Source organism: Martes martes (genome assembly GCF_963455335.1).
Source record: "Martes martes genome assembly, chromosome: 1".
Lineage (NCBI taxonomy): Eukaryota > Metazoa > Chordata > Mammalia > Carnivora > Mustelidae > Martes > Martes martes.
The window spans coordinates 161,694,891-161,712,231 of NC_137888.1; the positions used below are offsets into that span (position 1 = coordinate 161,694,891).

General features: G+C 51.9%; 1 protein-coding gene across 1 annotated transcript in view; it reads right to left on the reverse strand.

The window, feature by feature from the left end:
• NUP210 (nucleoporin 210) overlaps positions 1-17,341 on the reverse strand; it is a gene marked incomplete at its 5' end in the record, with an annotated part of 107,296 nt that overhangs the window by 42,937 nt on the left and 47,018 nt on the right. Inside the window, 3 exon segments of the mRNA XM_080811331.1 lie at positions 4,036-4,209; positions 6,132-6,353; positions 12,889-13,034. Coding sequence (XP_080667457.1) covers positions 4,036-4,209; positions 6,132-6,353; positions 12,889-13,034 — 542 coding nt within the window.

Here is a 17,341-nt window from a genome sequence, read left to right on the forward strand (position 1 = left end):
GATGAGAAGTAGCTTTTTCTCTTTCCTGTAGAAACAACCTGGGTGGAAGGACATTAACATCCTGTGCCAAGCATGCTTGGGTCCTTCCAACAGACATTTGGGGCAACATTATCCCCATTTTAACAAACAGGAAGGCTGAGACTCAGAGACATCCAACAACTTGCCCAAGGTCACACAGGTTTTGGGGTGGAACTCTGCTGGTCTGATTTTAAAGCCCACAGGCCTTCCCTGTGTGACCTCTCCCCAGAGGACCGGTCGGGCGGGGGCTCCACACATGCCCCTGGTCATCAGTCATCCTGGCATGCAACGGGGCTCAGCCGCAGTGAGCTGAACGCAGGACGACCAGAGCCGAGGACTGGGGTCAGGCTGGAGTCTGGTTCCACTTTGTCACTCTGACTGCTCAGCTGCGTTCTGGTGTCTGGCCTTGCCCATAATTTACTCTGCAAACACATCTTGGGTGGCCTTTGGCTTTGGAGAGGTATAAAATTAAATTGATACTGCACCCGGGAATGCATGGCATGGATATATCTTCCTCAAGGTCCCCTAGTGAGATCAGAAATCGCAGGGGCCGTGCCTGCGCAGCTCACAGCTCCGCAACACCAGGCCTGATGGATGGCCCAGTGATCCTGTCTCTGAGGTCCATTATTTCCTAACGAGTGAGATCTACGACACGCACAAGCCCATTCAGAGCAATGCTCCGCAGCCTGACTGTCATCCTTCCATCAAGAAAGAGAGCCCCGCGCTGACCCCGAGGTCACAGCCAACAGACGGCCAGACACAGCTCACTTGGCAGGTGCCCAGCATGTGAAGACAAGGAAGATGCCCATCGATCTGCCTAGCCTGGTTTTTTCTTTGAAAATGAGAAGGTTTGGCCAGCCTGGGCTTGAAGGGGCTGGAGCTGAGGGGGGCAAGCTGTCCTGCAAAGGGGTGCTTGCTCTCCAGGTTTGCATCCCTGCCCCCTATCCCTAGCCCCTTTCCTTCAGCAGCACCCCACCTGGCTTCTCCGGGCATTTGACCCTGCAAGAGTCAGGGGCAGAGGGGTGCCTGGGTGGCTCAGTTGTTAAGTGTCTGCCTTCAGCTCAGGTCATGATCCCAGGGTCCTGGGTTCCAGCCCTGCATCGGGCTCCCTGCTCAGTGGGAGACTGCTTCTCCCTCTGCCACTCCTCTGATTATGCACTCATTCTCTCTCTCCTCTCTATCAAAATAAAATCTTAAAAAGGGGGGGGCAGAAGACACAGGGACATGGGTGTGGGATGCTCATTCCTGTGTTCATTTGTCCATCACATTACTGACCTCCTACCCCAAGTAGTGCTCTCTTCTAGAGACTCACAAAGAAGGAAATAAACATGTAAATTCTATGGCACTGGATGATGGTAAGAGCTTGTGGGCAGGGGGAGAAGAGAGCCAGAATATAAAATGTTGAGGGAAGGGAAAAACTTTGGGTAGGTTCTAAAGGCTGAGGATACCCTTCCAAGGAGGGGCATTTGAATAAAGAAGTGAAGGAGGCAGGGAGGGAGGCCTGGAAACACAGGAGAGAAGCCAAGCCAGAGGGACCAGCAAGTTGGGGATGCACACAGGGCGTGTTCTGGGGTGCTCGTGGCATGACAGGGTGTGCCAGTACGGGGGGAGCAGGTGGGAGGGACATTAACAGGGGCCTGGACTCAGGGACTGGCGGCCACAGAAGGGGATTGGCTTTTGCTCTGGGGGAATGGGAAGCTGCTGACCAGGTCTAAGCAGAGAATGAGGTAAGAAGGGTAACATTTACTGCTTTGAACACCTTCGGTCCACCCACAGTTGTCCCCTACAACCCTAGGAGACCACTGTCACCAGGGTCCTTCAAGGAGGGATCTAGCCCCAGCTGTCAGTCCCTACTGATGTCAGCTGCTGGCTGACTCCTGGCCTCACACCCAGGGGACCAACAGGCCAGGTTTTCCAGACTTTTCCAGAGTCCAGACTTCGCCTGACTATATTCTTCAGAGATAATGTGCTAAATAAATACATGAAAGTGATTTAAGATGTGAAGCTTTCAGGACATTCATCTCAAAAGCCCCTCAAATCAGGGAGAAGAATTAAGTCCCAGATGCACAGATTTTCAGCTTGGAAATGACAGCCACCTGCTCCCTGCCACCGACACCCAGGCCTGGGCTAGGGGTGAATGTGGCTTCAAGGTGACAAGCCCCCAGAGTCTCACCTGTCGAGAGGAAACACAGGGGGGTACCCCTTGGCCAGTGGTGGGGGAGGCAGGAGAGTGTGCCGAGGCTGGGCACAAAGAACCCTCCCTCTGTGCTGAATGCTGTTGAGGCAGTGACCCTTAAAGGGACCAGCGTCGGGGGCAACAGAGGGGCTCCCATGGCCGAGAACCTCAGAACTGAGCAATCCAGAAAGCCTGAAAGAAGGCAGACGCCCACCGGGACAGCAGGAAGACAAGTCACCCAAGCTTGCAGGGAATGCGGGGGCCGAGAGGCAGAGTTACACGCCAGAGCTGTTCCTGAGTCCTAGACACTGGAGTCGGGGACCCCCCCTCCCACGGAGCTTCAAAGAAATGTGACTTTGACCAGACACAAAGCTGTTCTCCTCCTTTACCCACAGGGGAGCCAAACCCCAAATCTCCTCCCCCACTGGGACAGGCTACCCACGTAAACAGCTTCAGGAAGCTTCCATTGTGTGCACAAAGGCTAGGCACTGAGTCCTCTCCAGGCAGACAGCAAAGAGTTAAGAGGGTCCTATCCCTAGAGGTGGCTCCAGGAGACACAGGGCCCCTCAGAAGCCACCAAGGGAGAGGGCAGCTGGACACATCTTGGGGCTGATCGTAAGGCCAGGGCTGGGAGGAAAGAACCAGCCGCAGGGGCCATAGAGGAGGCACTGAAAACGTGGGAGTGGGCAGATCTAGGTTCTTCCTCTGGGACCCTGCCCAACTCTGGGCCTCGTGGGCAAAGCCATGAATGGGATCCAACAAACCTGGCTGCCCAGATGGTCCTGGCAATGGGCAATGAGGCACACAGGTGAGAGTTCCTGGCACAACCGTTCTGATTACCGTGTGGGCAGCAGGGACACAGAGACCCTAGTCTAGTCTCAGGGCCTTTGCACTGCCATTCTACCTGCCTGGGACACCCTTAACTCAGCTCTTCTGGGCTGGCATCTCCTGACCATGGGGCCTGATGTGGTGGGTGTCTTCCTGACAGAGGTCTTTCCTGGCCCCATCTGAAGTGGCCTCCACTGGTAGGGATCCTACCCTGCCTCCCTCACTCCACAGCAATCCCCACCTTTCGTCCTTCTCGTCTGCTATCCATGGGCCTCCTGGTCTCCTGTCCCCTCTAGGTGCCTCACCGGTCCTGAGTACTCTGTATTCTCGAACCCAGGACTCTGCACCCGGGACACAGAAGGTGCTGGATGAATACATGTTGAAGGAAAGAAGGAAAAGCTGCCGGCCGGGTCTCTGCCTCTGAGAAGGGCTTGGGGGCTGGGGCTGGCCGGGAGGTTTTTGGTGCCCCTGAGCCTGAACAGGAGGGCTCCAGAGTCCTCTGCGTGTCCTGGGGTGGAGGGCTAGACTGGCCACAAGCCCAGGGGTCCAGCCCTGTGGGGTTCATCTTCTATCCCTGCCTGTCAGAGCAACCCCCAAAGATTTTCTTTCCCTCCCAAGTGTACATTTGAAACACAGCCTCCCTGCGTTCCCCTCACCCATGGAGAAAGGTGCAGCAGTCTCCCCTCTGACCACACACATACTGGCCACCCACAGACCAAAGGCCTACCTCAATGCCCCCAAGTCACAAAAGATGATGAGATTTTACCAGCTGCCAAGTGCCGTACAGAGAGAGGGGGAGCCAAGCCTGGGACCAGAGGCGTCCTACCTCCACCTGGCATTGTCATGAGCAACCGGGACTCTAGGTGAGCCCCTCACCTCTCTGGGTCTTTAGCCCCCAACCCTCTGATATGTAAAAGCTGGCTAGGAGGAGCAGGCCCCAAGCAGGGGCCACTGAGCACGGAGGTGAGGGTGCGGCATGGACCTGCTACCCTCCCAGAGCACTGCTCACTTACCACCTGCTTGTTCTGCTGCAGCAGTGGACATGACAGGTCGAGCTGCGGGCTGGCATAGACAGGGGTCAGGGTGAGCCTGGAGGGTGGGGCGCAGACGAACTTCACAACGGCGGGCTCCAGCGCGGGGAAGGGGTTGGTGACGCTGGGCTTGTTCCCCACCGAGAGGGCAATGACCTTGGCAGAAAAGAGGAGCAGTCAGAGTCTGCGTGCCTGCTCCACTATGAGCCTGGCCTCATGAGCCAGCTCCCTTGGACTCAGGCTGCTGCCCTGTAGAATGGGCAGATAAGACCTGCACCACCAGCATACAAAGGGCCAGGGACATATGTGTCGGAAAGGGCTCTCTCAGTGTGCAAGAGGCCTTCAGACAGGGGCTCTAGGGCCCTCTACAAATGCTGGTCCAACCACTGCCTGCTCTGTGACCCAGGGAGGAGGTGGAGCAGTGAGGCCTCCCAGCTTGCTGGGACCCTCCAAAGACCCCAGAGTTGTAGGGGCAAATTCCCAGGCCTGCGGGTTTTCAAATGAGGGACCCACACCGACTTGGAAGATCCATTACAATGGGGTACAGGTGTTGGGAGGGCATGTGCTGACGGACAGAGAGCTGCATGGCAGATGGACCAGACAACAGGCTGTGGGGGGCCCAGCCGTGAGGCTGTGTGAGGGGCTTCAGCCTGTATGCTGTCCTCCTCTTGGAGAGAAGTTCACTCGGCTGCTGCAGAAGCCACAATTAGAGAGGCAACAAAAGAGGGAAGTTGAAGTCTAGTTTAGCCTGGGAACTCAGAAGTCAAGCCCAGGCCTGAGTTTTGCAAGCACCCCAGCGAATAACCCATGCCGAGGGAGCACCTTCAGCCCCTCAAATGACACGATACTTTTGTAGGACCCAGTGGTCCAATCCTAGAGCCCCTCACCCTTCCTGACCACAAGGCAGGACAAAGGGTGGTTTCCATGCTGACCTGCAGGCCCCATGCCTCCACCGTAATGCCCCCAAGGAAGTGAGAGGCACAGGGCACGGAGTAGGAGGGTCCCGGAGGGGCCTCTGCTCGAGCACCAAGTCTATGGCCCAGCGGGGACATGGATGAGGATGCCAAGCCAGGGAGGAGAAACTTCTCTCATTTCTTTCTGGACTAAGTTTATTCTCTTATTTATTTTTCTTATTTAATTAAAAAAATTTTTTCTTATTAATTAAAAAAAAAATACAAAACAAAGCCAATGGGAATCAGGGCCTTTCACTGTGCATCTTTTCCATCCACACCAAGGCTATCTGGGTTTAGGCAAGCTTTGTAAGTGTACCTCGGGTGATGTGAGTGCGTGTGTTCTAACAGCAACTGACATCCTTTGCACTACTGCACGTGCAAGGGCATTCTCCATTTCCCTAACATTCTCCACTTCCCTAAAGACACGGGCTCTCTCCTATCTCTCTTGATCCCCACTGGCCTCCCACCTTGCTCTTGATTTCCCAGCTCTGGGATACCCTGTGAATGGTGGGCTATGTCCTTACTATCAGCAAAATGAGCACTGGGCCCTGAGCCTCTGGAGTGGCAGGCACAGGAGGCCCCCATGGGTGAGCTGCCGCTCTCTCTAGCCCACACCACCCCCACAAGAGCTCAGATCACCAACGTGTTGGGTTCAGTCTTCCAGTCTCCGAATTTCTCTGGTTTTCAGCATTGTGATAAAAATTGAGGGATTTTGCAGAAAAAAATATCTGGATTCCTGGCTTATCCTGAAACACTGAAAAGATCTGCCAAACCTGGGCTAAAGTCTCGCTCATTTATGCTATCTGCCTGACCCTGGCTGCCTCTGACTGTGACACCTCCCCCAGGTTTTGTCCCAACCCCCAGTTTGGTGGCAGGCGATAATGAAGCCCAGGGAGAGAAGTCACCCAGTAGTGGAAAGGGAGCCAGAACTAGCTAGCTCTAGCAAAGCTGTCCTGTATTGGCAGGGTCCCCAGATGGGCACCCCGGTCAACCTGCCTATCCCTTTGATTCTCAGTGTGCCTGTCTGGGAAATGGCGCTGTAAGCACACAGCAGGGTATTCGGGGAAGGGGATTTTACACCCCTCCTTCTGGACAAGATGAGTCTAGGGATGGCTGCTCTCTAACCTGTTCTCCCAAGGCCTGGCAGGTCACGAGGATCCAGTGTTGCTGGTAATTCCGGGAGGTAGAGGGCCCAAAGAGAGCCAGGCTGATGCTGTCCGTGTCCTCGGAGGTGATGTTCCGGAAGAACTTGGAAGGCTCGAGGACCCAGGGTTTGGGACCTCCTTCAAACAGCATCTCCTTTGAGGAGCCAAGGGTCACCAAGGCAACAGAGGAGGGATCCACAGCCTATTGGGGGGTGGGGGAAGGAAAGTCAGTGTTCACATGCACGGGAGGCCTCACCCTGCCACTGACCTGACCCCGCGGAGGAACTGTGTGCCCATTCTGATACACTGCCCAGGGGGCTGGGAAGTAAACAGATTTGCTTTTTCTGTAAAATCATGGGTAAAACCCTTAACCATGAGATTAGCAAAAATCTAGGAGTTTTGAGCACATGCTCTGTTGGTGAGTCAGTAGAGAAACATGCACCCTTTAGGAAAAATTTACTTTTTCTGGAGGTATAATTGGCATAGAACATTATACTAGTTTCAGGGGTATAGCGTAACTATTCAATATTTGTATGCACAGCTGACCCTTGAACAATGCAGGGGTTCAAGCTGTTGACCCACCAGGCAGTCAAAAGTCCATATGTAACTTCCCTAAAGGGAAGTGAAAGCAAGACTTGCAAGGATCCTCCTAAGACAGATTTAACTTTGGAACCACATAAACAACTTACATATGCATTAAAATTAAAGAAAAAAACCATCACCCGAAAGCAAACCCTAAAATCGAGAAGAAAGGGAAACAGATCAGTCTGGAGAATTGGTCACCACAATGCTGCAGTGACGGAGCCCGCATCAGTCCCCTACTCTTGGCCTCAAGGATCCCTTGACCTCTCATGATCCCCAACATTTTCAGAACAAGCGTTGCAAATACCTGTTACCCTGACAGCCTTGCGACAGCTGGCAAGACGGGGGAAGGGGGACTGGTTCTGAATGTGGAATCAGCATCAGGCAAAAAAGGATGCCAGGATTGATTAGCAATGTCTGCTGTGGGCATGGATACACACAGGTGTAACATATGCTGTAGACTGGCATCCACATGGGCGGGGTGCTTCTAGCTCAGAATGGCCAGCATGCTGGCAGCGGGGAGGCCACTGTTAACACACCTCGAGCATGTCTTCGGTTTACTGCCTAGAGCATCCAGAGTTACATCCGGGTCCAGCTTCCCTAAGCGCTAATCTCCCGGAATCCATAAAGCCCTGAGTGTTCGTGCCACTCTGGGCAGAACATCCGATCTCAGACCCTCTGCAGGTAGAGCCCAGAATGTATTGCTGGGTTGTCATGAAGACTGGACGGTCAGTGTAGACTCCAGTCCAATCTACACTGACCCACTCACCAGGGCCCCTAATCCTCCACCCATGGCCTTCCATGCCCGCACCCCCATGGTGGCTAGATTCTCATTCCCCAACTGCCGAGAGCTTCAAGTCCTCACAGGTACAGACTGATGACTGCTCGGCTGTCACCTGGAGCCGTGTCCCAGCAAGCAGCCATCTTCCTCCATATGGAGGGGGAGTCTGACCTGAGTGACAGGTTTAAGACCCACACACCCTCCAGGATGGAGGCAGGAGGGCAAGGTGACATGACCTGCTGAGGCCTCTTGGGCACATGTTCTCTGGGCTGGGTACTTTCACTAAACCCTTAGCAAAGAAAGAGCATCACTTGTCAATGAGAATTCTGTCCTTTGAACTTTTTTGTTTGTTTTTTTTCAATATGGACACTTTCCTGAATTTGTTTTTGGGTATTAGTGCTCCAGGCCTCCCTCTATGCACATGTGTGTACACATGTGTGTACACACACACGTGCAATTTCAAAAAACCTGGGGCGCCCCCAGCCACAGACTCTACCTTGCTTGTGAGCCTAGGTCTCGAAACCATCAAAAGAGCCCTTTTCCTGCACATGAATGGCCAAAGCACCATCAGGGCCTTCGTTTTTCTTCCTCAAGACAGCCTCACGGCCTACACCACTCAGGCCTCTGCTCAGACTTCACCTCCTCGGAGACGCCTTCTCTGACCCCTTCAGACAGAACCTCCTATCCCCCGCTACCTCTTTTCCCAGCTCAACCACCCTTCTCACTCCCTGCCACCATTTTCCATATGATTATGTTTCTCTGTCCCCACAACTAGAATGAAGTTGGTACTGGCCAGTTGTGTAACCTTAAGCAGGTTAACCTCTATAAGCCTCAGTCTCCCCATCCAGTAAGATGGTACAACAAGAACCCAAGCCTCACGAGATTGCCATAGAGATTCAAGGGCATGTGAATGAAAGCCTTGAGTACATGTCCCACGCAAGCTCAATAAATGGCCCCTGCTGTTATCAACCATCATTATTGTTAACTGTCATCCCCATTTTACAGATGGAAAGCATGAATCCCAGCAAAGTAAAACATGTATCCAGGTTCACCCAGTCTGTTCCGAGTCCAGTGCTCTATTCTTCCCCAAGTCTCAATGCTACAACCAGCAAAACTTCGCTGTGGGCAAAGCAGGTCACTGTAAATGTGGCCAAAGGACTTTTTTTTCCATGGCCAGCCCAAAGGGAAAGATGGTATAAAGGCACCACGTGGCCTGTAATTAACAACTGGAGAACAATGAATTATCACCTTCACGTGTAATGCTCTTCCCACTCAGGCATAAAAGTGTCACAGCATCCTGTGCCAGGAAGAAAGGTTAATAATCAGCCTAGCTAATGAAGGACACCCATAAATCATATAGGTTCCTCGGTGGCTATGAAGGCACAGGTATTTGAACTGGCCAGGCCAGAGAGGAGAGAGCCCCTGCACCTCAGACGAGACCCTGACTCTGGGGCCTTGGGAACCTGGTTTGCAGAACAAGAGGGTGAGTCTAGACATCAGGAGGCCCTTAGCGCAGACAGCATACACTTCTAGCAGCCGGCATCCATGCACCCCCTCGAAGGGATGCTCACACTGGGTCCAGAATCAAGAGACAGGAGAGAGGTGGGGTGGGCAGAAGTCAGGGTCCCACTGCACCTGGCTGTCCCAGGGGCTCAGAGGTTGTCGCTTTCAGTCATACTGACACTGTGGGAATGGAGAGCCAGGTGGGGTCTCCAGACCCAGGCACTAGGGACTCCCAGGGGGTAACCTGCTAGTAGGTTCAGGGATGTTAATCCTTGCAGCAGGAAGAAGCCAAATTGTAACTGGGGTGCTGACTGTGGAAAGGATGAGGTAGCCAGCAAACACAAGCCCCTCCAAGGTCCAAATAGAGGGGGTTACCATGTATGTTGGGGGGCAGGGCCGAGCGGTGCTCATCTTACATGTGGACCTGATTTTGTCCTTCCCTGACCTTCACCAACTGTCCACTGCTAGGTAAGAAGAGAATAAATATCCACCCCTAACCCGGCATTCAAACACCTCCTTGATCTGACCCAGGGAGACTTCACAGCCTCCTATGTCACCTGAGACACACGATTTCGAGTGCTCTCATCAGCCAAGCTCCCTGCAAAGCAGGCCCTCCTTCTACTTCTGTGTTCATCGGTGACCTGCCCCCTTGGGGCTCTTTGTTCCCTATACCATGTTCACTGCAGTTGTCTGAGCACCTGCCTTCCCCACAGACTGGTGGCCAGCCAGGGCACAGTGTGGGATTTCTCCCTGCATCTCTGTCTGCCCAGCCTGGGTCGGGTACCAACTATGTACCTTACTCAGAGATGATTTGCAGAGTAAACTGGTGAATGGACAAGCAAACAGTCATTGAATGTTGCTTTCCCAGTTTCCACACTGCTCTCTTCCTTAGAGAAAGGACCCCATTTTGTTAGTGTAGGTAACTGTCCAGCTAAAATAATTCCCAGCCTCTGCTGAAGATAGATATGCCCAACAGATTAAGTTCTGGCCAATGAGGTAGAAACTGTTCCTTTAAACTTCTGACAAGGTTACTAGAAAAAACTACCTCAGCTGGGAGGAGAGCCCTTTCCCCTTCTAGCTACACGGAATGCAGATGTGATGGCCATTTTAGACTATAAGGCAAACGTGAGGATGAAAGCAAGGTACTAGAATGATGAAAGATAGAAACCTGGGTCCCTGGTGACTATGGAGCTGCCACACTAGCCCCATGTGAAGGCTCTCATGTGAAAGGGAAATAAACCCTTTATACTGGCTAAGCCACAGTTTTGGATTTTGTTATGTGTAAATAAACTTGATCTTAATTGTTATCAAGACAGAAGAAAGTTGAAAATGAGAAGAGACCTATATCCTTCTCCTATAATGTGTCCAGTCAGGAAGCCTAGATTGGGAATGTGTCCATATTTTCTTCACACTTAATCCCACCTTGGGACAGTGAGCTCAGTCAGTCGCCTCTGATACTTCAGCCACACACCCCAGTTAAATAGGGTGTCTGGTCATTTGGAGCAAGCACCAAGGAAGAGCCCTGTGGAACTTCCTCCCCTGGGTCCTAAAGAAACTCCACCTGAGGCTGTGGCAGGGGTTCCTCAAGAAGGTTGCCCATCTCTGGAACCCTGTTTTCTGAGCCTTACCCCTGCTTCCTGATCAGGAAGGGGATCCTGACTTCCTATTTTTAAACTGCCACCCTCCCCCTTCCTTACCCTCCCTATTGTCCTCTCCTACTTTACTTTATCCATGGGAAACACTGGTTTATTACTGTCTCTGCCAGCATGTCCGTTCATGAGGACAAGGATTTCTGTGTGTTTTATTTTTTTTAAGATTTTATTTATGCATTTGAGAGAGAGAGAGAGAGAGAGAGTGTGAGAGAGAGCATGAGAGGGGAGAAGGGCAGAGGGAGAAGCAGACTCCCAATGGATCTGGGAGCCCGACGCAGGACTCAGTCCCAGGACTCTGGGATCATGGACTGAGCCGAAGGCAGTCGCTTAACCAACTGAGCCACCCAGACGACCCTTCTGTGTGCATTCCTAAGTTTCAGAGCAAGGACTGGTGCAGAAAAGGTGTTCATATAGATTTTGGCAGTGGGGGGGGGGGGAGGGGAGGGCTAAGGAGGTGTTGATTTCCGTCCTGGCTAGTAAGTTTGGACACATGTGCACACTCATCAATTCTAAATAAAACAACCCTTCTCAAAAAATACCCATTTCCAGGTATTTAACCAAAGGAAATGAAAACACTAACTCAAAAAGATATTTGCACTCCCCTGTTTCTTGCAGCATTATTTACAACAGCCAAGGTATGGAAGTAACTTAAGGGTTCAGCAACAGATGAATGGATGAAGATCTGATACACACACAAACACAGGAATATTTTTCAGCCATAAAAAAGAAGGATATCCTACCATGGGCAACACCATGGACGGACTTTGAGGGCAGTGTGCTAAGTAAGATAAGTCAGACAGAAAGACAAACACTGTATGATCTCACTGTAATCTAAAAGAGAAAAAGAGCTCACAGAGAGAAAACAGATTGGTGGTGGCAGGGCTGCTGGGGAGGGGCATGGGGCAGCAAATGGGTGAAGGGAGTCAGGGGGTACAAACTTCCAGTTATAAAATACGTAACTCCTGGCAATGTCCTGTACAGCACAGTGACTAGAGTTAATAACACCATGTCGCATATTTGAAAGTCGCTAACAGAGTAGATTATGACTAAGAAAGTTGATAAGACAGAGGAAGACTAGACTTACTGGGCTGACCATTTCACAATGTATACAAATACGAATCATTACTTTGTACGGCGGAACTAGTATGACACATGTCAATTACCCAAAAGAAACACAAAACCAACCCTTGGTGGTTATCTGTTCTGTATCAGGCACTATGCTCGGGGCTAGATGTTCAGAAGTAAAAGGCTCTAACTTCACTGACTCCACTTCTAATGGCTGAGAAGGGGAAGAAAACCTGTTCCCACAAACCACAGGGACCAGAGCTGTTCTAGAGGCTGACGCTGGATGTCAGGGAAATGTGGCCCTAACTGGCCCAGCCTGGGAGGCTGGCGGAGGAGGGGGCCTCCGGGAGGATGACCCTTTCGCCCTCCTCTGCAGGGGGAGCCAACTCACCGACTCCGGGCCTCCTGTGTGAGAGGCAAAGTTCTCAGTAGGTCTGCCATCCCCCTACCGCAAGCTGTTGTGTGAACTCTTCCAAACCCCCGTTGGAAGAAGGTCTGGTTCTCTTTCATTAACATTTTAATAACTAACCCTATTGCACTCACTCCCTTATAGGCACTATTCTAAGCCCTTTTCTTAGCTCAGCTACTCCTCACCACAACCCTATGGTTTAGGTGTTGTCTTAGCCTCATTCTACAGACACGGAAAGGGGAGGCTCGGAAAATGAAATGAGCCAATGCCACAGAGTTGGTGTCAGAGCTGGTGACTGGGGAGTCGGTGTCAAAGCTGAGGCAGTGGGCTCTGAGCTGCAGAGGCTTTAGCTGCCTCTGGCCACAGATGGACGAAGGGGGACTCACACTCACACTCCAGCTGGTTGCCTGAGGGCAGATAGCACAATCCAGACCTGAGCTGCATCTCCCAGACCCCAGAGTTGGCACCATGTGCCATCCTAGGGTTCCGTGAAGACCCAGATAGATCTGGAGTGGACCAGAAGCCTTCCTGTCCGGACCCCTGAAGGGAACATATCATCCACATGCGTGTTAACAATCACTGTCTCCCACTGGGAAGGCTCTGCTCCTTCAACATTTCAGACAAGAGGGAGCGGTTGCTCTTCCAAAAGCTATTCTCACCAATCGGGGTTTTAATACAAATTATCCAGAGCCAATGAACTACTCGCATCGGGGGAGAAGGTGGAGGGCAGGGACCCCAGGCTCACCTTGAGGGGCAGGTAGGCGGCAATGGTGATCCGGGCACTCAGGTGGATGTGGCCATGTCTGTAGCTCACGAGGAGTGTGGTGTAGCCCTGGACCTCTGCTCTCACCTTGACCCCACTGCAGTGCTCAGACCCTGGCTGCAGCCTCCCTGTAAGAAGAGAGTCAAATGGTCACCGTGAACTTGCCTTTGCCTAGAAAAACATGATAGGCTGACAGCCCTTCCTTCATCCTGGGCTTCTTACGCAATCTAATTTTTTCAATTTAAAAATATGAAGTCTAATTCCCATACCAAAAATATACGTAGCATAAACATACAATTCACAGTGATTCCCCATCCCTCCCCACAAACTGAACACACCCTGTATCGAGGATCAAGAAACAGGATGACCTATAACCCTGCATCTTCCATAGATCTTTCTGGTCACTAGCCCTCCCCAGAGGAAAACCACTGTTACCTGACTTTTCACCACCAGCTTAATTTTGCTGGCTGCCCTATTTTAGCCACAGTGAATCACCAAGCATAAACTCCTTTGTGTTTGCCCTCTTGAGCCCAGTATTGGTGGTGAGAGCCTTCCTTCTATTTTGCATGAGGTAGACCTTTGATCCACATTTGTAGTATGATTGCACTGTGTGAATAGACAGCCGCTGATGTCCCCATACTATTGCAAACATCTGGGTTGTTTGCAGGGTGGGGCTCTGATGCAGGGTGCTGCTATGAACGGGCATGTGTACATCTTTTCCTGACTGGATATATTCTAACATTTCTATTACATGTATCCCTAAGAGTACGGTATGTCCGCCCCCCCCGTCCTTACTGCCAGGACCACGCGTATGTTCACTCTTCATCATTATTGCCAAATATCTTCCCCAAAATGGATGCATCAAGTCATATTGCCAGTAGAAGCTACACAGCATTCCCACCAATACTCGGTATTTCCCACGATTTAAAAAAAAAAAAAAAAGGCCATTCTCGTGGGAGAGTAGCAGCATCTTACTGTATTCTTTCTAAACATGTAGAAAAAATTTCCGTGACACCCCACATACTCATCCCCTAGATTCTACGAAGAATATTTCACTGTATTTCTCTTACTGCATAGCAATCCATCCCCCTACTCATCCAAGAACTGATCTTACTTTTCAGTGCATTTAAAAGTAAGTTGCAGGCATCAGCACGCTTCATTCGAAATGCTTTAGATACGCATAATTATCTCCAGTTCAGTATTTCTTCCTGGTTCTTTTTTCTTAAGGTCAAATTTACACAAAGTGAGATACACAGATCTTAAGTAGGCCGCACCATGAGTTCAGACAAACACATCCTCCTGTGAAACCCGAACCTCTACCAAGATGTGGGACATGACCTGCCCCTGTGGTTTCCTCCCGCTCCTTCTAGGGTGATTCCTCCCACCCCCGTTCCCAGAAGCAATCACTATGTCATTCCAATTTTTTTCCACCACAGTTTAGTTTTTCTTTTTCTTTAAGGATTTTATTTATTTATTCGACAGAGAGAGACACAGCAAGAGAGGGAACACAAGCAGGGGAAGTGGGAGGGGGAGAAGCAGGCTTCCTGCTGAGCAAGAAGCCCAATGCAGGACTTGATCCCAGGACCCTGGGATCATACCTGAGCCGAAGGCAGACACTTAACGACTGAGCCACCCAAGTGTCCCAGTTTAGTTTTTTTTTTAAATAACAGTTTCATTGAACTATAACTCACTCACCACAGAACCACCCATTTAGAGGGTACTCATAATTCAGTGGTTTTTAACACGTTCATAGAGTCGCATAGCTATCACTGCTAATTTTAGATCATCTCTCCGGAAAAAGAAACCCTGCATCCATGACCAGTCTCTTTCCATGTAGATCAGTCTGCCTTATACTGCACGTCAATAAAGTGGGCTCTTTGCGTAGGGCTGGTTTCACACAGCATGCGTTTGAAATTCATCTAGGCTGTGGCATGACCGATAGTTGGCTCCCCTTTATTGCTGAGTCTTCCATTGCAAGGGTTCCAGTCTGCTCATCCATTTGCCAGCTGATGAGCACTGGGGTTGTTTCCTGGCTGGGGTGATCAAGGAGCTAAGTCTGCTGTGCCCTGGGCAGAAGTCCCTACACCACCAAGGGTGAGCGAAGGGAGTCCACGCGCAGAGCCCACCAGCTCCGGAAAACCACAACTCTGCCAAATAGGCTGATTTGTGTTCATAGCTACATAGAGTGGACAGGGAAATGCTAGGTCTGAGCGTGGACTCTGCTGGTGGGGAGTCTGGGCAAGCGCTTTTCTGGACACGGCCCTAAATTATGAGCCAGGACGCCAGGTCCTCTGCATAGCTGGGAAGAGGGTGCTGGAGAACCGGGGGTCCTGACACATGGCAGAAGAGCCCCCTGAGCTTCCTCCTACCCAGCCTGTCTGGTGGGAAGGCTCAGGGCTCCCCCAGTACCCAGGCTCTCCCCATCCTGCGGCCTCCACCGTAGCAGTGAGAGATCCACCTGCACGAACCTGGGGCCCAACTTGGAACATGCCACCGCCTCTGCGGTCTCTGGCCTCTGACATACTCTTTCCACTCCTCAGTACACTCCCCAATTTGTCCCCTCTCATCCTTAGGGTTCCGCTCTCATTTCCTCTAAGCAGCCTTCCCAGACACTCCCAAACTGGCTTGGGCACCCATCTTGGGCACATTTCTGCTCAGGAATACGTTCGGGCGTTTCTGCCGAGGACCCGCCCAACAGTGGGAGGGACTTCCGGGACCTGGGCTTAAGCGCAGGCGCACTCCGTTCCAGGTGCCATAACTGCCTGCAGAAGGATGGGTCTTGATAGGCTGTGTGGGCCATGAAGGCGACACCACACCCTCGTGTTTACCAGGAACCCTCAGAGCGCGGCACTTACTAGGTGCTCAGTGAACAGGCTGCTGAAAACCAGCGGAGGCTGGGAGCAGAGAAGGGGCCAGAGCGGAGCAAAAAGCTGAGATGTGGCCGCCCTGGGCACTGCTCCTAGCCAAGTCCAAAGCCCTGGAGCTCCACCGGAAGCTCGCTGGTGCCTACAGCCCCAGGACTTTCAGGGGGACTTCAATGATGAGGACAAGGAGGAAATGGGACCCCAGCGGCCAACTCCAATAGGAAGAGGGTGGAACCTCAAACTGACCCAGAGGGTGCTGGGAGCCTGGGGCCGCCCCTTCCTGAGAACCGGGACCTGAGTCCCATCGCGTGCCCTCTCAACCTGGGCAATCTTGCCTGGGAAAGAGACTGAGACAGAGAAGGAAACCTAACGGGGGGATTCCCCCTCTGCCCTGAAGCGTCTGTACCATGAGTCTCCTATGCCCCAGACAGATGTCACCCGATCTGCTGGCCCCACCTGGTCTCTAGTCCCATAGATTTCCACAATGCCAACATCCCTCTGCCCTGAGGAGGCTCAGGTGGTAATATACATAGTTCTCATAAAACCTGGATCCTACACACAGGCTTTCCAAAGCCAAATCAGCTCTACACTGAGACATTTCAGGGGCTTTGTAAGGGAAATTATGATGCCACAGGATTTTGGTCTTGGCTGTGGTATTTAGAACCAAACTCCTGGAAAAATCCTTCTGCACTGGGCTGAGGGATGTTCATTTGTAACCCTCACAGCAAGTGAGGAGCTAGTATCCCTGTTTTATACATGGAAAAGTCAAGGCTCAGAGAAGTTGGGCAACTTGTCTACCACCACGCAGCCAATTTATGGAAGAGGGATGCTCAGACCCATAGCTGTAGAGCTCCCAACCCTATCCTTCATTCCCAGGACCTCCTGGGTACTGACCTAGTGCCTGGGGCCACAGCCCGAAGACTCTTCTCCCAGACACATATCAGGGGTGCCACAGGGGGAGCCATCAGCTGGCATCTCTCTCCCTCATGCTGAGGTCTTCCTCCATTCTAAATGGTTGCCTCACTGAGGACACTTAAATTTTCAAAAAGCTGTTCCTCCCTGGATGGTCAGAGAGGGCAGAACAGCATTATCCAAGGAAGGACATGAACGTGGTTTGCTTAGTGACCTTTCAGAGAACTTAGTGACCCCTTCCTTGGCATAGCTTCAGGTTCACAGGGCTCCACTAGTAACCACAACTACAGCAGGGGCATGTGAAGCCACCCAGGCACTGCAGGCAATCCTACAAATACCTCTGCCAACTGAGCTTCTTAAACCCATTGGGATCGAGTGGTCACTCCTGTGCTCAACCACCAACAGTGGCTCCCCACTGCCTAGACCCTGAAGTCCAAGCCCTTCGTGATTCATGATTCCACAGGTTCCCATCCCAGGGCCACGGTATACGCCTGTGCCCCATAGACGTGCCCACCCCTGGGACCACAGAGACCCTGCCCACCTGTGACTTCTAACCCCTGCCCAAACCTTCCTCTTCCCCCCAGTGAATTATCAGTCCTTGGTTTTCTCTGTCCACAGAACACCCCCCCACCACTGCCCCTGGCCGGCTCCCCTGTGAA